This window comes from Plecotus auritus (genome assembly GCF_963455305.1).
Source record: "Plecotus auritus genome assembly, chromosome: 6".
Lineage (NCBI taxonomy): Eukaryota > Metazoa > Chordata > Mammalia > Chiroptera > Vespertilionidae > Plecotus > Plecotus auritus.
This window is the reverse complement of record NC_137773.1, coordinates 88,165,108-88,189,379: the sequence shown is the minus strand read 5'-3', so window position 1 is coordinate 88,189,379 and position 24,272 is coordinate 88,165,108. Positions and strand designations below refer to the sequence as shown.

The window sequence follows — 24,272 nt, the reverse complement described above, 5'->3', positions numbered from 1 at the left end:
GAGTTTTTAATGAGGCTTTGTTAGCTAGATGTGATACATTGAATTATTGCCCATTTTGTTGAACACAATTTCCAGCTTTCCTTCCCACTGGGCTGACATCATTTAGCCTAAAGCCCCACCTTTTGATATACCTGGTTAGTCTTTTTGGCATGATAAATCTCCATCTTGAATCATCTCATTAGCATAAATTATCAGGTATTATTGATTGGGCACACCACAAATAACAAATCAATCCTATCACTAGAGGAATTTAAAGGGCCTCATCTTTCTTAATTATTTTGTTCTATTTGATATTTTTATTGTGGTTAAACTTATCTATAATAATATAAGCATAATATGCTAATTAGACTGGACAACCTTCTGGAGGAAGCCGGGGCTGCAAGGGAAGCCCGGGTCTGGGATGCCTGCTGGTGGCCAGAGGGAAGCCTGGGTCCTGGATGCCAGGGGGAATCCGGTGCCGGCAGCTGGGGGAAGGAAAGCCTACTCTTGCACAAATTTCATGCATCAGGCCTCTAATCTATACTAATAAAAGCCTATGTGGTCATGACACCCTCACACCGTGACGCCCTCAAGCCACAATGAGAGATCACCAGAAGGCTGCGTGTGCAGAGGGCATGTGCAGGTGGGCAGGGCTGCATGTGCACGTGGGTAGTTGGGGGCTTGACAATGCATGTGCAGTGCAGAGGTGGGTCCTGTGGCTCCACGCAGTGAGGCCTGGGGATCCCATGGCTCTGTGTGGCACAAAGGCAGACCCCTGGCTCTGGCCTACCTCTCTGGGGCAATCCATCGAGGAGCCCTGGATGGGTGGGTGGGGTCTACCTCTTTGGGGCGATCAATCGCAGGGCTCCCACACTGTGAGAAGGCACAGGCCAGATTGGGAGACCCCTCCCCTGCCGTGAGTGCACGAATTTTGTGCACTGGGCCTCTAGCATATCATAAAATGTACTGTTACCAGTTTAAAAGTTAATGTGCCCAACATTTCAAAAGGCCAATATTCAAAATGTCAGTGTTTGGAGTAAGGAAAGGTTTATTGATCAAGATGGTGCCCAATTGGGAAGATGGGGGCCTTAGAGGTTCCTCAAATTCATCTTCCCCCAGCACCAAGGTAAGGCTTCTTTTAAATCAGGGAAGGGAAAATGGGAGGGACAAGAGGTGATTAATGGAAGCTGACATCTCTGGGCACCTGCAGGGATCTGAGAAAGAGCAGAATCTCTAAATCTCTCTGTTGAGTCCTGCTGATGTTTGATAAACACTCACTATTTTGCACAAATTTCCCCATGTCCTTGGGAGAGGCACCTTCTGGCAAGGGGCTATTCTTCCAAAAACTCAAGTCTCCAGCAGAATTCCTCTAATGAATTAGCATATCTGTAGCAGGAGCTTGAAGACCATGGGGGAAATGCAGGCTGAAAGGAAGACAGCCTCAGAAACCAAGTGTTTTACTTTCTTACAGTAGCATTTTAACCATTTTTAAGTGTACAGTTTATACCCTTGGCATTAAGTACATTGGCAGTGTTATGTAACCATCACCACCATGTGTCTCAAGAACTTTTACATCTTCCCAAACGGAAATTCTGTACACATCGAACATTAAGTTCCCATTCTTTCACTCTTTCAGAACCCTGGCAAACTCCAGTCTACTTTCTGTCTATGAATATTACTGCTCTTGGTAACTTATGTAAGTAAAATAATATAGTATTTATCCATTCAGAATATCTCCATTTGGACATTTCAAAATGTCAACTTCTTTTTTTTAAAATTTCTTTATTGATTAAGGTATCACATATTTGTTCTCATCCCCCCATTCCCATCCCAAACCCCTCCCCACGCATGCCCCCACACCCCTGTTGTCCATGACCACTCGTTAGGCTTATATGCATGCATAGAAGTCCTTTGGTTGATCTCTCCTCCTCACCCCCACCCTCCCCTACCTTCCCTCTGAGGTTTGACAGTCTCATCCATGCTGCCCTGTCTCTGGGTCTGTTTTTGTTCATCAGTTTATGTTGTTCATTATTTCCTCTAGATGAGTGAGATCATGTGATACTAGAAATACACTTATAAGAACCAAAAATGAGACAAGCAATAATTGTTATGCTGAGAGACAAATGTATCAGTCTGTAGTGAGTTTCTTTCTGGGCCAACAGTTCTTTTGAGTCCCAATTTCAATGTCAAACAGTTCCTTATGTGTACATGTCAGCAATGATATTTCAGTTCTGGATGGTGGACAAATGTGGTAATGCAGGTCCGACCCTCTCTGGTTTGGTCCTGGGCAACCTGCCGCAATGCACAGCTGCTGACTGTTAGTATGGCAAGGCGTCGTCAGCGTCTTCCATCTCTGGACTGTTTCTCTTCTGTCTTCATGGCTGGAGCAGTCCTGTCAATTCCTCTCTGTTGCAGGAATCCACATGGTCTTGGAGGTGTTTTCTGAAAATATACAAACATATTCTCGACCAAAGTTAATAAAGGAATCCTTTCTATAAATTTGACTTGGGATCCTTTTTCATTTTTTGCCCAAACAATTTTCCTTTGGCTTGTTAAGACACCATGTGTGTTTTTCATGGGTGTCTTGCTGTTAGCATTACAAATGAAAGTTAATTTTCTAAAGTAAAAATTTTCTAGATGTAATTTACTTACAGGATATTTTTCCTTACATGATATTCTTCTACTATCCCCCCTTTTTTGGTTTAAATATTAGGAGGCCTTTGGAAATTTTATAATGTAGTCTTGATAGCTTTTAAATTTTAATTTTTTGTACTAAAATATGACTGCTTTAGGTTCATTACATGTTACACAATTATACCATGAGATGAACTACCAATAAAATTTTTAGTTAACACTTTAGGAACAGCTTTTTGTCCAGTACCATTAATTTTTCTAGAATATTTGCTTTTTTCACTTAGCCAATCTAAATTAGTCTGAGAACTTGACTACTATTTTACTGTCAAATTTAATACTCTAACAACAATCTTATTTTACCCTGTAAATATTAGTGGAAAGGGTTATTTGCCTTCTTGAGTAGGCCCTGAGCATTCCTGGTGCTAGGCTGGATTTAGATATCAAAAACCCACTTCCCCATACCATGGGTACAAGACAACTCAAACAAGTCTTGTTGCAGTGAGAGGGCAGCTGCTGTCGGCCGTCTCTGTCTGTTACCTGGGTCCGGATTTGAACTGGGCATGGGAAGCAGACCTCCCTCAGAAGGGGTGAGGGTTCAGGCCCCTGCAAGGTTGGGGGGGTGAGGGTCTGTGCCCCACCTCTGTTGGCCCCCAAGTTCTCTCCTGATGGCCCCTCTGCAACTGTGCCTGTCTTAGGTTGTTCCTTCCCTGAGGAATCTTACCCATCTCTGGCTAACCAGCCATCCTCCAGGGCCAAGCAGGGTGATGTGATGTTCAGTTCTGTCTCCTTGGTAGCCTATGCCCCCGTGGCCCCCACGCCCAGCACCTGCCTTGGGATCCCCTCGCCTGCTGGCAAGGCCCCAGCACTAGTTACATATCTTGGGGAACCCAGGTTTCTTCTCCAGCTCACCCCACTGGGCGAGAGACAGACCCATGGTACCAGCCACCATGAGGCTTCAACCTCAGCATGAACAGAAAGCACAGGCAACAGCTGTGGGCAATTGGATTGTGAGAAGAGGGTCCATCTTGGCCAAAAGGGCAAGAAAGGACAATATAGAATGCTCAGGTGCCTTCCCAGGGGGCCCTCTACACAGTGGAAGGGATTAAATCCTTTAATGTCCTTTTTAAATTGCTGCCAGACATTCAAGGAATTAGTTTGTGAGTTTGTTTGGGATAATTGTACATTATGCTGTTGTAATTCTAAAATATCAAGAGATGTGTTACCTTTGTCTCCAAGCACCAAAAAAGATGATTTTTTATTGATTCCCAAGGGTGCGAGGTACTATTATAGGTAATGGGGGTAGTACAAATCTGGGAAAAATTATAATGACATTGTAGAGTAATATCATGTAAGGATATTCCAAAATGTCAACTTCTAATGTTCCCTTTCCTTCGAAATTTGCTCCATTCACAGACCTCCCTGTCTCAGTGGATGCATTCCATTCTTCCAGTTGTTCAAATCCCAAACCCTGGAGACATTCTTGGCTTTTCCCCTCTCTCACACCCTGACTGACAACAAATTCTGGTGGCTCCTCCTACAAAATGTAGCACAAGCTGACCACTTCCAGCCCTTACATTACTATCCCTACCCTGTTTCTAACAACCTATATAACACCTGGATAGCATAAGCCAGTCCAAGCAGTCTGTCTCACTCCTTACCATCCATGCTCAACCCAGCAGCCATAATGATTTTTTAAAATCCTAAGTCAGACCATGTTATGTGTCTGCTCAAACCCCTTCAATGATTCCCCAGTCACTCAGAGCAATGAAGGCAAAAGCCCTTCATTTCAGTGGCAGAGATGCCTCACAGGATGACCCCTGATGCCTGTGCTCCTCTGAGCTACTATGCTCCCCCTCACTGGCTCTGCTGCAGCCACATTGCCTCCAGGCAACCTCCCACTTCAGAGTCTTGGTATTAACCTCACCCTCTGCCTGGGGCACTCTTTCCACAGATGTACACGCACATAAATCACTCACCATCTTCACAAATGTAACTTTCTCAATGAGGTTTATGAAGACCACTGGTTTTAATATGACAGCCTGCTCCTTCCCATACCCCTGATTCTCTTAATCCTGTGGCAGTTGAGCCTAAAATAATAACTGACACATAGTAAATGATCAGTAAAAATAAGTTTGATAAGTTGAATAAACAAATGTGGTTCTGAAGGGGCTGCCAGTAACATTGTCTTCTGACCACAGTAGATTGGCCAACGTGGAAAGAAGACGTGCTTGTGCCAATTAGCATCCTTTTCTAAGTATTTTTTTTAACAAAAAGGAGCATAAATGCATCTAGTTTCTATTAAGTAGTGAAGTTACCAGATGTGAGTAGTGAGAGCAGCTGTTTCTCATGTCTCTTTTTATGTGGAGGTAACCAGTCTGAGAAAATAAAGCTGATAATCTGAAAGGAAACCCTCATGGTGTTTGAGCCCCAATGCGCAGTTGTGCCAGTGTACAGCTGAGCCTCTGCTCTGCTAGGTTCAGATGAATCAGGAGATTCTCTATCTGTCACTTGCCACCAAAGTACACCTGTCCAGTGCAGCCACATCTCCATGTGAGCCAGTATCAGAAGATGGTCATGCTCAAAGAAAATCAGCAAGAGAGATTTTCCACCTTCTCAGCTCAAGACTTATGGGTCAATTATTGGCAAATTGTAAATCACACATGTCCTGTCATAGGTTGAATAACCTCCCAAAGATTTTCATTAATCTCTAGAACCTGTGAATATATTACCTTGGATGACAATAGATCAGCTGTGGGCAAACTACATCTACGTCCCAGGCATAATTTGGAAGTTGCACTAAAGAAAATGTTTAATTTACTGTTTACACATTTTGTTCTTTTCTATTTGTTTTAGTTTTAAATTATTTTATTATATTTAAGTTTAATTTGAAAAGCTTTTGTACCTTTCCTTTGTTAGGCAATTTTATTTTGCCTTTGCCATCTTCAATATAAGGTATGTTATTGTGCTATGATTCCTCCATTTTTTGAAGTTTCAAATTATAATAATTAGTGTTTACATTCTTCTTGTTAAAATGTTTGAAATGAATAAAACTATTGAAATAAAAAAAAAAGACCGTACACTTTTATGTAATGATGTTTACTTTGAATTTATATTAGTTCACACAAACACTCAATCCATGCTTTTGTTCCGGCCCTCCGGTCCAGTTTTAGAACCCATTGTGGCCCTCGAGTCAAAAAGTTTGCGCACCCCTGCAATATGCACTTCGCAAATGTGATTAAGTTAAGGATCTTCCAATAGGGAAAGTATCATGAATTATCTGGGTGGGCTCAATGTAATTGAAAGGGTCATTATCAGAGGAAGTTAGAGGGACTAGGGCAGGGGTGGGCAAACTTTTTGACTCGAGGGCCACAATGGGTTCTTAAACTGGACCAGAGGGCCGGAACAAAAGCATGGATGGAGTGTTTGTGTGAACTAATATAAATTCAAAGTAAAGGAGTGGAGGGGAGAGCAAGAGAACTGGATAGAACAGCCGGATCCGGCCCGCGGGCCATAGTTTGCCCACGGCTGGACTAGGGAGAGATTTGATGATGTTCTACTGTTGAGTTTAAAGATGGAGAAAGGTATCACAAGCTAATAAATGCAGGAGATTTCTAGAATTTGGAAAAGGCAAGGAAAGCGATTCTTCTCCAGAATTCCCAGGAAGAAAGCAGCCTTGCTGATACATGTTAAGACTTCTGCTCTCTAGGGTTATAAGTCCTTTTAAGCCACTAGACTTATGACAATTTGTTACAGCAGCAATAGGAGACTAATACACCTCTTGAAAAAAATGTATGCATCTCATTGCCACTGGCTTAGATCAGGTCCCCATCATCTCTCCCCAGGACTATTTTAATAGCCTCTTAAATGTTTCCTGTACCTCAGATTTCTCCCATTTGGGGAAATTCTAAAGTCCTCACATTATATCTATGATGATGACGTGGCCTTGGTGCTAATTTGCTTATAAAATCCTTAGTAAGTCAAATTATACTATTAAGTAGAGGCCCAGTGCATGAATTTGTGCATGGGTGGGGTCTCTTGGGATGGCCTGTGGGGATCAGGCCGAAACTGGCAGTCCAACGCTGCCTGCCTCTCCTGCCTGCTGCTCCCTCTCATCCAGGCCTCGCTGTGCCTGCCAAGGGCTCACTCCATTCAGTCCGGATCGGTAGCACCGGTGCTCGCCAGCTGTGAGCCCTGCATCTGGCACCCATCCTGAGTGGGGTGGGAGTGGGGAGGCTGGGACGCATTCAGCCCTCCAAGAGGGCAGTGGGACGCCCTTGCTGGCCTGGGATCCGGAACCGTCCCACTGATGTTTGTGCTGGTTGTAGGGAGTTACCTGGTGGCCGCTTTTATATTGTTTCTTTTTTTGTGGGGCATCTAGAGAGAGGAAGTGGCCTTGGTGCCCGAGGCCAACTTCCAGGAGGCCTGTGGCACTGCTGGGATCATGCTATCTCTCTGGTTCATTGGTACTTGGCTTGTTCTCCGAAGATTGGACCTGCTGGACTACTGAGGGAGTGAGTGGCTATCGCTGGGCTGGGTGGGCCATCCAGATGGGTCGGTCAGCTGAGTGGCAGTCTTGCTGTGAAAGCGCATTGACTACCAGAAGGCAGCTCCAACTGCGTGGAGCACCTGACCCCTGGTGGTCAGTGTGCATCATAGCAACAGGTCATTCGGTTTGGTTGCTTAAACTTTTATATATATAGATTAGAGGCCCGGTGCATGAAATTCATGCATGGGGTGTGTGTGTGTGTGTGTGTGTCCCTCAGCCCACTGGGATCGGGCCTAAAGGGGCAATCGAACATCCCTCTCACAATCCAGGCCTGCTGGCTCCCAACCGCTCACCTGCCTGCCTGCCTGATTGCCCCTAACTGCTTCTGCCTGCCAGCCTGATCACCCCCTAACCACTCCCCTGCCAGCCTGAACAACGCCTAAGTGCTCCCCTGCCAGCCCAATTGCCCCTAACTGCCCTCCCCTGCCAGCTTGGTCACCCCTAACTGCCCTCCCCTGCCAGCCTGGTCCCCCCTAACTGTCCTCCCTTGCAGGCCTGGTGGCCCCCAACTGCCCTCCCCTGCTGGCCCAGTAACCCCTAACTATCCGCCCTTGCTAGCTTGGTTGCCCCTAACTGCCCTCCCCTGCTGGCCCAGTCACCCCTAACTGCCCTCCCCTGCTGGCCTGGTTGCCCCCAACTGACCTCCCCTGCAGGCCTTGTCCTCTCCAACTGCCATCCCCTGCCAGCCATCTTGTGGTGCCTATCTTGTGTCCACATGGAGGCAGCCATCTTTGACCACATGGGGGCGGCCATCTTGTGTGTTAGAGTGACAGTCAATTTGCATATTACTCTTTTATTAGATAGGATGGTCTGCCCCCATCTATGTACCCAACCTTATCCTATCTAATAAAAGAGTAATATGCAAACTGACCATCACTCCAACACACAAGATGGCTGCCCCATGTGGTCCAAGATGGCCACCACAAGATGGCCTGCAGGGGAGGGCAGTTGGGGGAAACCAGACCAGCAGGGCAGGGCAGTTGGGAGGGACCAGGCCTACAAGGGAGGACAGTTGGGGGTGACCAGGCTTTCAGGGGAGGACAGTTGGGGGGGGGGGACCCAGGCCTTGCAGGGGAGGGCAGTTGGGGGCAACCAGGCCTGCAGGGGAGGGCAGTTAGGGGTGACCAGGCTGGCAAGGGAGGGTAGTTAGGGGTTCCGGGCCAGCAGGGGAGGGCAGTTGGGGGCGACCAGGCCTGCAGGGGAGGACAGTTAGGGGGAACCAGGCTGGCAGGGGAGGGCAGTTAGGGGTGACCAGGCCGGCAAGAGAGGGCAGTTAGGGGCAATCTGACCAGCAGGGGAGCAGTTAGGTGTCGATAAGGCTGGCAGGGGAGTGGTTAGGGGGTGATCAGGCTGGCAGGCAGAAGTGGTTAGGGGCAATCAGGCAGGCAGGCAGGCAGGCGAGCGGTTGGGTGCCAGCAGTCCTGGATTGTGAGTGGGATGTCGGATTGCCCTTTTAGGCCCGAACCCCAGTGGGATCGGGCCTAAACAGGCAGTTGACATCCCTCAAGGGGTCCCCGATAGGAGAGGGTGCAGGCTGGGCTGAGGGACACCTCCCCCCATGCACGAATTTCGTGCAACAGGCCTCTAGTTTTTAATAACTGACCTAAAAGTTCCATATATTTTCTGACATGCCTCACTGTTGAATGTGACCCAAACCTATTCTCCATTAAATTTCTACTCATTATCTGTTATTCAACACTCAAGCATATTCTCCTATTAGAATGTTTTCCTTAATACCAAATGTTTGCAAAGATGTGGAAAACTCAATCTTCATGCATTCCTGGTGGGAATGTAAATTGGTGCAGACACTTTGGAAAATAGTTTGGTAGTTTTTAAAAATTAAAAATTGCTTTACTATATGACTCAGTGTGTACTCTAGCTACTCAAGAGAAATAAAATCCCATGTCAATACAAAGACAAATGCACAAATGTCCATAGCAGCATTATTAATAATAACCCAAAACTAGAAATATTCAAGTATCATTAACTGGTAAATTAATAAGAAAATTGTTGTATATAAATACAATATAACACTTTTCTCCAATGAAAAAGAACAAAATGTTGATGCTGCACCATGGATGACCCTCAAAACATGTGCTAAGTGAAAGAAACTGGAAAAAAAAAGACCACATATTGTATATTACATTTACTTGAAAAAACAGCACCACCAAAAACAACACATCTAGAAAAGGCAAACTTGTAAAGACAGAAAATGGTAAGTGGTCTCCTTAGGCTGAGGTGGGAATGGGAATTAACTCCAAATGTGCACAAGTATGCTTTTCAAGGTGACACCAGTATTTTAAAACTGGATTGCGATAATGATTGAGTAACTCCATAAATTTACTAAAATCAATGAATGTACATCATCACTGGGTGAATTTCATGTATATTAGTTATACTTCAATAAAAATGATAAAATGTTTAAAAGATTTTTCTGAAATTATTCAAGGTGAGTTGAAGACTTTTCCCTTAATTTTCAACAGGATCTACTAGAAACCAATATTATTATACTTAACACTGTACATTGCAATAATTTTACCCCTAAGATCCCCTCTTCAATTTGAATAGAGTAGACAATAAATGCACATTGGATTAAACTTAATGGAATCAAAGTGAATTAAAGTGACAGGTACCTCCTTTTTATTTAGAAAATTATTGATTTTGAGTCACTTTTCAGTCCTTACTGTGTCTCTAATAATTTATTCTCTTTTATTTCTCAAAAGTTTCCACTTTCTTTCATGTATTGTCTTAATACCTCTTCTGTCTTTATCACTTGTGTTATTTTTTGTTCCTGCAGAAGGAGATGCTCAGCACTTTATTGGAGGGAGCAAGGAAAATGGATAGGAAAGAGGACAGTGAGTAAGAGGAGAACATACATCCAACAAAGTTTGCATTAAGTCAGTTCCAACAGTGAATGAGCTGAGTTACCAACCTGTGGAGAAATTCTGGGAAAGGGTACAACATCCAAATCTCAGCATTATCCCAACTAAGGGATGAGGGATATGGTAACCTCACACCTCTCCTTTAAAAGCTGTCTATGGCCTGGCCAGTGTGGCTCAGTGGTTGAGCCTTGACCTGTGAACCAGGAGGTTATTGTTGGATTTCCAGTAAGGGCACATGCCCAAGTTGTGGACTTGATCCACAGTAGGGTGCGTGCAGGAGGCAGCTGATCCATGATTCTCTTTCATCATTGATGTTTCTACCTCTTCCTCCCTCTCAATTCCTCACTGAAATTAATAAAAATATGGATTTTTTTTTTAGAAAAGCTGTCTATGATATAACACAATTCCCTGTCACTTCTGCTCTCACATATTGGGCAAAGTAGATTCCAGCTAGTGCTGGATGTCAGTATTCATGCAATAGAGTTGGTGAGAGGATCCCAGGAGATGTGGGAGGAATGTTGACTGTTGGTAGCAGGTACTCCTTCATGCTTCCTTGCAGACTCAATTCTATCAACATCCGTCCCCCAAAGTGAATTAGGTTCTAAACATATTCCACATATCTGTAACTAATATTCCTGATGCACCACAACAGAGTTCCAGAAACAAATTGTATCATGTGAGAAAACAACTCTTATTTTATTAACTCATTATTACATGTTTTTGGATCTTAGAGCATTTATCTCAAAATTGCAGTATGGGAAATGTAAGTCAAATAAAAAAGGAAAGGGAGATGGATAAAAGAAAGGGTAATAAACAATGACACCTCTCAGTTTTCGAGGCAGTAAATTCCTGTACGTCTTTTGAAGAAACTATCTTTCAAATCTAAATTCCTACTTTGAAGTAGAAAATCACATCACTGTTCTTGTGGTAGGTAGGGTAGCAAAGTCAGCTAGCCTGCTTGTAGTCCAACTCAATCTCAGTTCCTTCTTTTGAAAAGTGAAGTGAATGAGAGAAAATATCTCAAAGAAATGTTTTTAAGATGAAATTAAATCATTATGTGAAGAAACAAGGAATTATTCAAGGTGAGTTGTAAGCACCTTGTTCTGATTACTGTATGATTTTCATTCCATTCTTCTGGGGGAAAAAGGCATACAATTCAGTTAAGGTGAAGATCAGCAACCTATGAGGATAACATTTTGGGAAACTAAGTTAACACTTGATATAAGTGCTTCAAATTTAAAGTAAACAAATCTTCAGAACAGCTGGAGGAATGCTGACCACACATGGAATATTGTGGACAACATATAGGGAAGAAAAGTGAAAAAGGAATTTCTGAGGGAGTTGATGAGAAGAAACTAATTCAAAAACAAACAAAAGCAAAATCACACATACTTTGGAAATAGAAGAAATAAACCATATCTTTTAGGAGAATATAAGAACCAGATATTAAATTTGCAACATTTACCTTTGGGCACACGATATACCCTTAGTTCTGAGGTCAGTGATCCATCACAGACAAGATGCTGCTAGTTTGAGGAGCCTTCTCAGGGCCCCCTTCACATCCTTATTCCTCAGGCTGTAGATGAAGGGGTTCAGCATGGGGGTGACCACAGTATACATGACTGAGGCAACTGGATTGTGTAGGGAAGAATGGGTCAGGGCGGAACTGAGGTAGACCCCCAGGCTCGTCCCATAGAACAAGGAGACCACGGAGAGGTGAGACCCACAGGTGGAAAATGCTTTATATTTCCCCCCTGTAGATGACATTCTCATTAAAGCAGAGACAATCCTAGAGTAAGAAAACAGAATTCCTGTGAGAGGAAGCACACCCAGAAGGGCAGCAGACACATACAAGACGATGTTATTGATGAGGGTGTCAGAGCAAGCCACCTTGAGAATCTGAGCCAGTTCACAGAAGAAATGTGGGATTTCAGTGCCAACACAGAAGGTCAGCCACCTCATGAGTAGAATATGAAGCAGGGAGACCCAGAAAATGATGATCCAGGACATCAGAACCAGAAAGCCACAGAAGCGTGGGTTCATGATGACCATGTAGTACAGGGGGTGGCAGATGGCCACATACCGGTCATAGGCCATCACAGTCAATAGTAAGGTGTCCATTCCAGCAAAAATCATTAAAAAGTACACCTGAATGAGGCACCCAATGTAGGTAATGCTTTTGCTCTGTGCCTGGACATTCACCAGCATCTTTGGGACCGTGGTGGAGGTGAAACAGATGTCAACAAAGGACAGGTTGGCGAGAAAGAAATACATTGGGGAATGAAGGTGGGCATCAGAGCTGATGGCCACAATGATGAGCAGGTTTCCAAGCACAGTGAACAGGTACATGGACAGGAACACTCCACAGAGGATGGGCTGCAGTTTAGGATCATCTGAGAGACCCAGGAGGAGGAATTGTGACACTTCTGTGTGGTTTTCTGCTTCCATGCAGCTGGTGTTTTTTTTTTTTTTTTTTTTTTTTGAAGAAGGAAGGAGGCAAAAGCAGCATTCAATAAACAGTCAAATGTCATCTCAGCTAATTATCACCTTTTAAAAATTAAATATATTTTTATTGATTTCAGAGAGGATGGGGGAGAGAGATAGAAACATTAATGATGAGAGAGAATCATAAATCAGCTGCCTCCTGTTCCTCCCCTCACATCCCCCGCTGAGGGTAGAGCAGCTCTGACCGAGAATCAAACCACAATCTCCTGGTTCATGGGTTGATGGTCAATCACTGATTCTTGCTGCCTGGACTATGCAGCACCTTTTGATTTCAGCATTGCTTGGACATCTTATATGATCTAGTAATCATTCCAATGCCAGTGATTTACTCATTTAAGGATAACCCAGCTTTATTTTAAATTGTGTAATCATTCAGACTTTTTAAAATTTAGCAGTAATGTTTCTATCTCTTGTTTATATTCTACTCACTGGTTCTAATTCTCTTATCCAAATTTTGGGATATAAATCAATTTCTTCTCTCATATCAGCCTTCCAAAATAACTAAAGACATTTAAGGTATTTTCTTTGATAACCTCCATACCTCTTTCATTTCATAATAGTCATTTAAACATGGGTTTTCACCTCAAACAATCTTATGTCTATGACCTGATGCTTGAAATTGATGTCGCAGTTAACTCTCCATGTGCCTTATTGTATGTTGGTCTAAAAATAGGATTACTGCTAATACCATCTTTCTGAGGTACCAAAATGCCTTTAGTTACAATAAGAACTCAATAAATTATAGATATTATTGTCATTACTTATCTATATCTTTTACCTCAATTATTTTCTTTTTGTTAATCCTCACCAAGAATTACGCCCCCCCCCCCCCCCCACTGATTTTTAGAGAGAGTGGAAGGAAGAGGAGAGGAAGAGAGAGAGAGAGAAACATCAATGTGGGAAAGATACATTGATTTATTGGTTCCCACATGCACCCCTGCATCTGAGGTACATGCCCTTGACCCTTCAGTCCATCGGCCACCGGTCTAACCAGTGAGCCAAACCAGCCATAGCTAAATTGTTTTTTAGATATAACTCTTCCAAAGTACAGTATAGAGCAGGGGTGGGCAAACTTTCTGACTCAAGGGCCACAATGGGTTCTTAAACTGGACCGGAGGGCCGGAACAAAAGCATGGATGGAGTGTTTGTGTGAACTAATATAAATTCAAAGTAAAGGAGCGGAAGGGAGAGCAAGAGAACCCTCCGCTCTTTCGGCTCCGTGGGCCGGATAGAACAGCCGAAAGGGCCGGATCCGGCCCGCAGGCCGTAGTTTGCCCACAGCTGGTATACAGCTACAATTTATAAAGTAGGATCTTGAGTCAACTTCCTGGAATAGAATTTGGTCTACCATGTTACATCTCTGTGACCTTGACAAAGTTATTTTAGCTGATGATACCTCACCTATACAATGAGAGTAGTCAATATTTTTTACATTGTAGGACAGATGAATGATTACATGAGATGATGCATATAATTTTTCTAGTGTAGGTTCTGTGACATTCACTTGATAAAAGTGAATTTCTGTTCTTAACATCACCATAAATCTGTCTTGCATGGTCACCATTTTTAGTATTTCTAAAAATACTGAGCTGGGTCAGTCATCATTATAAACATATCAGGTCTGTTATCTTTTTTTATAACTACGCATCACTTCTAATTAATGAAGATCCTTTTGATTTCCTCTTTCAGAGAGTGCCTGCCAAGTGGATTCTTCCCAGAAGAGGAAGATGCATATGGACTACATAGATAATAGGGGGAAACAAAAGCACACTACCATCATAATAAAATAGAAAGCATGTGTGAGGGTATGTGCCCATGTGACATGCTATTAAGTGGAGATATGTTGTATTAAATTCAGTGGAATTAATTGAAAAAATGATATAATTTATGTTAAAGTATTCAAAGTGTCTATCTATGAAATCACCCTAAAATTGAAAGGCAAATTTAAGATTTGAACATAAAAAGGCAACCAGTTAAATGGGAGAAGGTATTTGAAAACAATACCTCCAATAAAGGGGCTAATATCCAAAATATATAAAGAACTCCTTCAACTCAACAATAAAAAACCAAGCAGTTCAATTTAAAAATGGGCAGAAGACCTGAAAAGACAATTTTCCCAAAAAAGACATGCAGAGAGCCAACAGATATATGAAGAAAAGCTCATGTTCACTAGATAAGGGAAAATGCAAATAAAATCCACAAGGAGATATCACCTCATATCTGTTAGCATTGCTATTATCAACAAAAGATAATAAGATTTTGAGAGGATGTGGAGAAAAGGGAACACTTTTTGGGAATGAAAAATGGTGGAGCCTCTATGTAAAACAGTATACAGGTTCATTAAAAAATGAAGAATAGATTACTTTGTCAGCAATTCCTTTTCTGGGTATTCACCTGAAAAGTTTGAAAACATTTATTCATAAAGATATATGTAAGTACCTTTATGTTTATTGCAGCATTATTCATTATAATCAAGATATGGAAACAACCTAAATTTCCTTCAATGGATGACTGGATAGAGAAGATGTGGTATATACATATTATTGAAAACTACTCAGCCATTAAAAAGACAAAATACTGCCATTTGTGACAACATGGATGGATCTTGAGAATATCATGCTAAGTGAAATATGTCAGATAGTAAAAGACAGGAACCATATGATTTCCCTCATATGTTGGATAGAAAACAGAAATCAACAAGTGAACAAACAAAACAAACTTATAAATATAGACAATAGTATGGTGGTTATCAGTGAAGAAGGGTGTTGGGGAGGATAAAAGAGTAAAAGGGGTCAAATATATGGTGATGGAAGAAGACTAGACTTTGGGTGGTGGTGAGCAAACAATAGAATATTCAGATGATGTATTATACATTTTTACATCTAAACTTACAGAGTGTTATTAACCAATGTTATCCCAATACATTTGATTTTAAAAAGAATGTACATAAATTCTTACATTCTCAATAAAATATTTCACTATTCCTAATGTCTAGAGGAGGCTAATTAAATAAGGAGAGAAAAAAATCACTGAGGACCCATTCAGTCTGTGAAGGTTGGCAGAAAAGACTTTTCTGAAATATGAACATTTGAGCAGAGAGAGGAAGGATGGATAATTGTGAATTAGGAGAAATTGAAAAAGGGTAAGCACTTGGGACTAACAGAAGAGAATTTGCAGTTGTGCTTGGGTTGGTGAGCTTGGTATCAGAAGGGATTTGAGAAACCAGTGAGATAGAGAACAGGTCACTGGTGTCAGGTGGGATAGAGTGCGTGAGTTCTACTGTCTGAGCATCCTGTACTCTTCCTTAAAGTGCCTCTCATGTTGGTAAGTTTAAGTTCATTTGTTGGTTAGAAGCTGTAACTATTTTTGCTCATCATTGTCATGTCAGGAACCTATCAGGTGCCTGGCACAGGTGCTCAACATATACAAATGTTAGATGTATAATAAAGTTTGAGACCAAAGTGTCAGCCATAACACAAAAGAGAAGTCTTCCAGCTCATCATATTATTGTTTTCCTCTTGCTAAATGAGGAATCCAATGGCAATTTCTTAACAACAGCTGTTTTAAAACTGCAGACAACAGAATATTCTACATTAACTCACTGGAATAGTGTTGTTAAATTCATAAACAGAACAACACACTCAATTCCATCTTCAAGTACTTGATATTCTGCTGAACATCCAAAGAGATGGGTAAAATGAGGAAAGAAAATTTGCCTGAGTACTGAAAATCAGAAATGATTATATTATTTGCAAGTACAATTATGAACACTGAGGTGAAACAACAATAAAATCAATATAGAACTATTAAGTGATACCAGTTGAGTCAGATCTGCTGCAAAATAGGTAGGGAGTACAATAACGAAACCCAATCACATTAGGAACAACATAGACAATACCTCATGCATAGTAGATCTCCAGTGAGTGGTTAATGAATGACTTGTTGTTGAACATCTGGAAATCAAGAAGAGCCTGCAGCTTGGGAAAAAAGATCGAGATAACCTGGGAAACAAGTCTCACTGCAGAGATCTCTTGATCCCAAAAAGGGAGAGAAGGAAACAGACCAAAAGCTGGAAAAGACAGATTTCAGTGGAAACAAAAGTACCTTTAAAGTACAGGGACTTCATTGTCATAAATTATATACTACCGGGCTGTCCCCATCTAATTATTCCAGAGGTAAAGCCCAGTACCCACTTTGTCTCATTTCCTTCTCATGCCACCATCCCTCACTGGAAACTAGGACCTTCTCTGAAGGTTATCACTGAAGCTTTCTGCTCTCCAAGGTTTATCCCTGGCAAACCCAATTGAGTTTTTATTTGGCTCGGTTTAGAGAATTAAGGAAATGGACAAAAGGCACACATTTAAAGTTGCCCGCATCTCAAGCGCTTAATTCTCATGGCTCCTCATTAAGTAAATTGTTCCATTGTCTTTGCACTCTCCAAACAATTCAGACCCCATGAGGTGCAAAGCTAAAAGAATGGAATTTTTTTCTCTGATGCTGTTCTATACTAACATCAAGGGGGGAGATAAATTTATTTCCTCCAAGGAGAAACACTTCTTTCTTTGAATTGACTTTAAACTGACAAGTTGTCTCCCAAGGAATGTTTAATTGTCTCAGAAACTCACTTTCTGTGATGTTCTTCCCCTGAACAATTTTGTAGGTGTCATGGATCCCTTGGTGTTTACAGTGATGCAGAGGCAAAGAGGTCCTTTCTAAAGAAAAGCAAAGTTTGGTTAAATAGTTTGATTTTTGAGTCACCATTCTGGTAGGTGTAAGTGATCCTGGTCATCAGTGTCATTGTGTGACCATGGCAATGGGCATGCACTGGCTTTTGCTGTTCTCAGTAAGTGGCTGGGAGCAGCTCAGGAGCAATCACAGTGCAAGTACAGTGGTGAATGCAAATGTCAAGAGATCTGAGTGAGGTCTCCTGGATGAGGCAGCTTCCTTTAACTGATGGGTATTTGCAAAGAGGCCTGAGTGCTATCAGATGGCTGCACTCCCTGCACCTGGATCATAAGTCCTTAACCCTAAAGGGGGATCTGGGCAAAGAGCACAGTATTCTCTAGTCCATCTCTAGGGACATTTGAATGAAAAAAAATTTGTTTAGCCTCACAGGATTTTAAAAAATTCTTTAAGCCAGTCAGAAATAGATAAGTATCACGTGATAAAACTCATATGTGGAAGCTAATAAACAAAATAAACTGATGAACAAAGTAGATCCAGAGACATGGAAGATTGGAATAGACTGATGAATCGCAGGGGGGTGGGTCGGGAGGAGATTAACCAAAGAATTTATATGCATATTTGCATAACCCATGGACACCAACAATAGTGCAGTGAAGGCTTGTGGTGGTGCGGGGACAGGCTGGAGGGGTGTCAATGGGGAAAAAAAGGGACATCTGTAATACTTTCAAAAGATAATATGTTTAAAACAACAGCATTTGAAGAAAAGAAAAGAAAATATTTTTGCAGAAAATTAGATTAGATTAGATTTCATATATATTTGTTTATACTGTATTTCTAGACATGCATTGTCAATACAAGAACCACCAGCTGCATGTAGCTATTGTGTACTTGAAATATGACTAGCGCAAATTGCCACCTGCTATATTATAAAATACACCTCAGATTTGAACTTAATAAAAATGTATAACATTCATTAATAAATTTTATATTGATTATGTGTTAAAATGATAATATCTGGATACACTGGGTTAAATAAAATAAAATATATTATTAAAATTAAAGGAAAAAATTTTTAAATTTTTCCATTGCAGTTAACCTTCAATATTATGATATAAGAGTTTCAGGTGTACAGCATAACAATCAGACATTTATATAATTTATGAAGTGATTCTCCAGATTAGTTTAGTACCAACCTGGTACCAGGCATAATTACTACAATACTAGAGGCCTGGTGCACGAAATTCGTGCATGGGGGGTGGGGGGGTGGGCAGTGTCCCTCAGCCCAGCCTGCACCCTCTCCAATTTGGGACCCCTCAAGGAATATCTGACTGCCCGTTTAGGCCCTATCCCACTGGGATCGGGTCTAAAAGGGCAGTCAGACATCTCTCTCACAATCCAGGACTGTTGGCTCCCAACTGCTTGCCTGTCTGCCTTCCTGATTGCCCCTAACTGCTTCTGCCTGCCAGCCTGATCACCCCCTAACCACTCCCCTGCCAGCCTGATTGATGTCTAACTGCTCCCCTGCCAGCCTGTTTGCCCCCAACTTCCCTCCTCTGCCGGCCTGGTCATCCCTAACTGCCCTCCCCTGCAGGCTTGATCATCCCCAACTGCCCTCCCTTGCAGGCCTGGTCCCTCCCAACTGCCCTCCCCTGCTGGCCATCTTGTGGTGGCCATCTTGTGTCCACATGGAGGCAGCCATCTTTGACCACATGGGGGCAGCCATCTTGTGTGTTCGAGTGATGGTCAATCTGCATATTACTCTTTTATTAGATAGGATAGAGGCCTGGTGCATGTGTGGGGGCCAGGTGGTTTGCCCTGAAGGGTGTCCCGGATCAGGGTGGGGGTTCCCTTGGGGCGTGGGGCGGCCTGGGCGAGGGTGGTTTGCAAGGTGGTGGTTTGCAGGTTGGCCACGCTCCCCGGAGACCCAAGCAAAGGCCCTGGCATCTGGGATTTATTTATCTTCTACGATTGAAACTTTGTAGCTTGGAGCAGAGCCAAGGCTTCTACTTGCTCCATGGCGGCAGCCATTTCTGTTGGGATTTATTTATCTTCTATAATTGAAACTTTGTAGCTGTAAGTGAAGGCCTGGGCTAGCCAGGGTGTGTGGAAAGCTTGGCTTCCTCCATCGCCAGGGAAACCCAAGCCTCCCTCCTGCTCTCTCCTTGACTACAGCCATCTTGGTTGGGTTAATTTGCATACTTGCTCCTGATTGGCTGATGGGCGTGGCTTGTGGGTGTAGCAGAGTGATGGTTGATTTGCATATTACTCTTTTATTAGATAGGATTATTGACTGTAATCCATATGCTGTTCTTTACATTCCCGTGTTTTGTAACTATCAATTTGTACTTCTTAATTCAATCACCTTCTTCACCCAGCTCCTAAAGCCCCCCTCTCATGTTGCAACCATCAGTTTGTTCTCCATATCTATGAGTCTGTTTCTGCTTTGTCTGTTTCTTAATTTTGTTCTTTAAATTCAACATGTAAGTGAAACCAGATGGTGTTTGTCTTTTTCTGACTGACTTATTTTAGCATAATACCCTCTAGAGCATGTAAATATCTGTGTTTTCCGATGGTCTTAGGTGACCCTGCTAGCGGTTCTCAACCTGTGGGTCGCTACCCACAGGTTGAGAACCACTACTGTAGAGCCTAAGACCATCGGAAAACACAGATATTTACATTACGATTCATTAACAGTAGCAAAATTACAATAATGAAGTAGCAACGAAAATAATTTTATGGTTGGGGGTCACCACAACATGAGGAACTGTATTAAAGGGTCATGGCATTAAAAAGGTTGAGAACCACTGCTCTAGATCCATGAATGTTGTCACAAATGTTAAGATTTCATCCTTCTCCATGATAATGGTGGCTTCATAGAGTTTATGTACTTTTGTGCTTAAAATAGTTTTGAATTAATCTCTTTAATGTGCCACAAGGTGCCACACGTGTTTCTCTTCAAAACACGGAGGATTTATAGCTTATTTAAGACAAAGGCATGGGCAACACTAGTAGCAGACATATTTAAAGGTCCTGGTGAGCCTTCTGTTTTTAGGAATTCAGACCTCAGCATGGCACGTAATGTCTGCATTTCTCTCCCCACTTTTTTCTTCCCATCCTGACCATCCACTTCTCTTCTTTTTCTTTTCACTTCTCATTCTTCCCTTCCCTTCTGTTCCCTTCCCTTCCCTTCCCTTCTCTTGCCTTCCCTTGCCTTGCCTTGCCTTGCCTTCCCTTTTCTTCCCTTCCCTTCCCTTCCCTTGCGTTCCCTTGCCTTCCCTTCCCTTCCCTTGCCTTGCCTTCCCTTCCCTTCCCTTCCCTTCCCTTCCCTTCCCTTCCCTTGCCTTGCCTTCCCTTGCCTTCCCTTCCCTTCCCTTGCCTTGCCTTCCCTTCCCTTCCCTTCCCTTCCCTTCCCTTCCCTTCCCTTGCCTTGCCTTCCCTTGCCTTCTCTTCCCTTGCCTTCCCTCGCCTTGCCTTCCTTTCCCTTCCCTTCCCTTCCCTTCTCTTGCCTTCCCTTCCCTTCCCTTTCCTTCCCTTTCATTTCCTCCCCTTCCCTTCCCTTTCCTTCCCTTCCCTTGTCTTCCCTTGCCTTCGCTTGCCTTCTCTTCCCTTGCCTTGCCTTGCCTTCCCTTCCCTTCCCTTCTCTTGCCTTCCCTTGCCTTCCCTTGCCTTCCCTTTTCTTCCCTTGCCTTCCCTTGCCTTCCCTTACCTTCTCTTCCCTTGCCTTCCCTTGCCTTGCCTTCCTTTCCCTTCCCTTCCCTTCCCTTCTCTTGCCTTCCATTGCCTTCCATTTTCTTCCCTTCCCTTCCCTTCCCTTGCCTTCCCTTGCCTTCCCTTGCCTTCCCTTGCCTTCCCTTGCCTTCCCTTCCCTTCCCTTCCCTTCCCTTCCTTTCCCTTCCCTTCCCTTCCTTTCCCTTCCCCTCCCCTCCCCTCCCCTTCCCTCCCTTCCCTTCCCTTCCCCTCCCTTCCCTTTCCTTGTCTTGCCTTGCCTTGCCTTGCCTTCCCTTGTCTTGCCTTGCCTTGCCTTGCCTTGCCTTGCCTTCCCTTGTCTTGCCTTGTCTTGCCTTCTTTGCCCATTTTTCTCTCTCTCCAAATGACTAATCTTTTGTGAGGAACTACCCAATGGACCTATATTGCATACAGGTTATAGTCTTTTTCTCCTGAGCACCCATAGAGGCCAATGCCTGGTTGAAGAACACAACCAATTAGGTTAGGAATCTTTCTCCTGAACCCAAAGTCATTCATGTCTTCATTGTAAGACATACAGATAGGTCTGGGCCAAGAAACAAGACCCAGAGCCACATTAACAAAAGATCCAATTCCATCCTCTGTCTCTAATAGCCAAGTAATTATTGAAACTTCTAAGTTAGGTCAGTTAGATCTATAAGTAAGAATTGGAAAGTGTCACCAAATGCAGCACTGTCTAAAATGCAAGCCTGCTAGCAGGCAGTAGCTCAAAGTGCATGGTTACCATCACTCAGTCAAGCCAGTGCAAGACTCTGATGATGGTGGCTATTGTCTCCATACCTCACTCACAGCATCAAGTGTAATGGGCATGCTGCACAAATAGGATGAACTCCCACCCCAAATTTGGTTTGGTTTGAATCCTCATATGAAGATCTCCATATCTGTAGCGAGCATAGCAGCCCTTATAAACTAGTCTGAAATGGCATGAGATGTCAAGGAAAGTAGGTTTTAAAAATTCTGGTTAGAATGTGGGTTCAGAGTGAGAGGTCCTGCATATGCAAATCTCTCCTTTTTGCAAAAAAGGGAGGACCCAGCCTTTATAAAATTGAGGAATGATCGATATATAACATTATGCTAGTTTCAGATGTACAACACAATGAGTAAATATTTGTATCTATTGCAAAATAATCACCACAGTAAGTCTAGTTAACATCTGTCACCATACATAGTTACAAAATTTCTTTGTCAAGAGAACTTTTAAGATCTATTCTCTTAGTAACTTTCAAATATGCAATATAGCACTTTTAAATTTTATCATTGAATTTTATTTGCAAATATATTTCATAACATGAACAGTATAGAAAAGCTCAATAATGTTATTCTAATTTACAAAGAGGACTGTTGGAATTAAGCTAGATTATGTATATTTGTTCTCTAAACAATGCTTGTAATTTTGAATATTAAACCTGTAATTATGCAACCAGTAATATGAATTATTATAAGGTACAAAGTTTATGGTAGCAAGTACAGCTACAACTTGTGTACATACATAAATATTAAATTCTTATTTACGTGATAATAAGCTTCTTTTTCCTAGAACTTGCTCCATTACCTCTATTTCTCAACTCTTCCTAGCTAGTTCCTACATACCTTTTCATTTTTCAATTACAGTTTACATTCCATATTACTCTTTTTTTAATTTAATAAATCTTTATTGTTCAGATTATTACAATTGTTTCTCCTTTTTCCCCTTATAGCTCCCCTCCACCTGGTTCCCGCCCCACCCTTTGCCCTTACCTCCCCCACAATGTCCTCATCCATAGGTGTACGATTTTTGTCCAGTCTCTTCTTGCACCCCCCATACCACTTTCCCCCTGAGAATTATCAGTCCACTCCCTTTCTATGCCCCTGATTCTATTATATTCACCAGTTTATTCTGTTCCTCAGATTTTTAATTCACTTGATTTTTAGGTTCATTTGTTGATAGATATGTATTTGTTGTTCATAATTTTTCTCTTTACTTTTTTCTTCTTCCTCTTCTTAAAGAATACCTTTCAGCATTTCATATAATACTGGTTTGGTGGTGATGAACTCCTTTAGCTTTTTCTTGTCTGTGAAGCTCTTTATCTGACCTTCCATTCTGAATAATAGCTTTGCTGGGTAGAGTAGTCTTGGTTGTAGGTTCTTGCTATTCATCACTTTGAAAATTTCTTGCCACTCCCTCTGGCCTGCATAGTTTCTGTTGAGAATCAGCTGACAATCATATGGGTGCTCCCTTGTAGGTAATTAACTGTTTTTCTCTTGCTGCTTTTAAGATTTTCTCTTTGTCTTTTGCTCTTGGCATTTTAATTATGATGTGTCTTGGTGTGGTCCTCTTTGGATTCCTTTTGTTTGGGGTTCTGTGCACTTCCTGGACTTGTAAGTCTATTTCTTTCACCAGGTTGGGGAAGTTTTCTGTCATTATTTCTTCCAATAGGTTTTCAGTATCTTGCTCTCTCTCTTCTTCTGGCAGCCCCATAATTCTGATGTTGGTACACTTGAAGTTGTCCCAGAGGCTTCTTACACTATCTTCAACTTTTTGGATTCTTTTTGCTTTTTGCTTTTCCAGCTGAGTGTTTGTTGCTGCTTTGTATTTCAACTCTTTGACTTGATTCTTGCAGTCCTCTAGTCTGCTGTTAGGTCTCTGTATAATATTTTTTATTTCAGTCAGTGTATGTTTAATTTCTAGTTGGTCCTTTTTCATATCTTCGAGGGTCTCGTTATATTTATTGGCCTTTTCTAGGATATTCTTGAAGAGCCTTATAACCGTGGTTTTGAATTCTATATCTAGTCGTTTGTTTTCCTCCATTTCTGTCGTTTGTGATCTGTTTCTTTGATGCCACATTTTCACTGCTTCCCTGAGTTGGTAGGTTAGCTTTGTGTGCTAGGTTTCCTATATGGCCCAGTGGGTTGGCCTCCCCAGTTAACCTGAGGTGGACACTCTTGGTGCACCCCTTTGTGGACTGTGTGTACAGCCTTGTTGTAGTTAAGTCTTGATTGTTGTTGGTATCACTGGGAGGAATTGACCTGCAGGCCAGTTGGCTGTGAGGATCAGCTGTGTCTACACTGGGAAATTTTTCAGTGCTGGAGACAGCCTTATAGGATTAGCCTTGCCAGATTGCAAAAGCCTCTGTGCTCAGCTTGGAAGGGGTGGAGTCTCAGGGCAGAACAGACAGTCTTGGCTTCCCGTCAGCCCTGACCTTGAGCACGAGTATCCAGATCTCTGCCTTCCGCGGTTCCCGAGTTTCTTCCTTACAGTCCAGATTTCCCCCATAAGAGCGTGGGTCCCCAGGGGCTTGCCCAGAACTGTGGTTCAG

General features: G+C 42.5%; 1 protein-coding gene across 1 annotated transcript; it reads right to left on the bottom strand.

Moving 5' to 3' along the window:
* Nucleotides 1–11,550: 11,550 nt before the first annotated feature.
* LOC308251424 (olfactory receptor 7D4-like) lies at nucleotides 11,551–12,489 on the bottom strand (the record flags this gene model as incomplete). The annotated part of the gene is made up of 1 exon (XM_080674810.1): nucleotides 11,551–12,489. The coding sequence occupies one exon, from the start codon at nucleotides 12,487–12,489 to the stop codon at nucleotides 11,551–11,553; it is 939 nt and encodes a 312-aa protein (XP_080530936.1).
* Nucleotides 12,490–24,272: the final 11,783 nt, after the last annotated feature.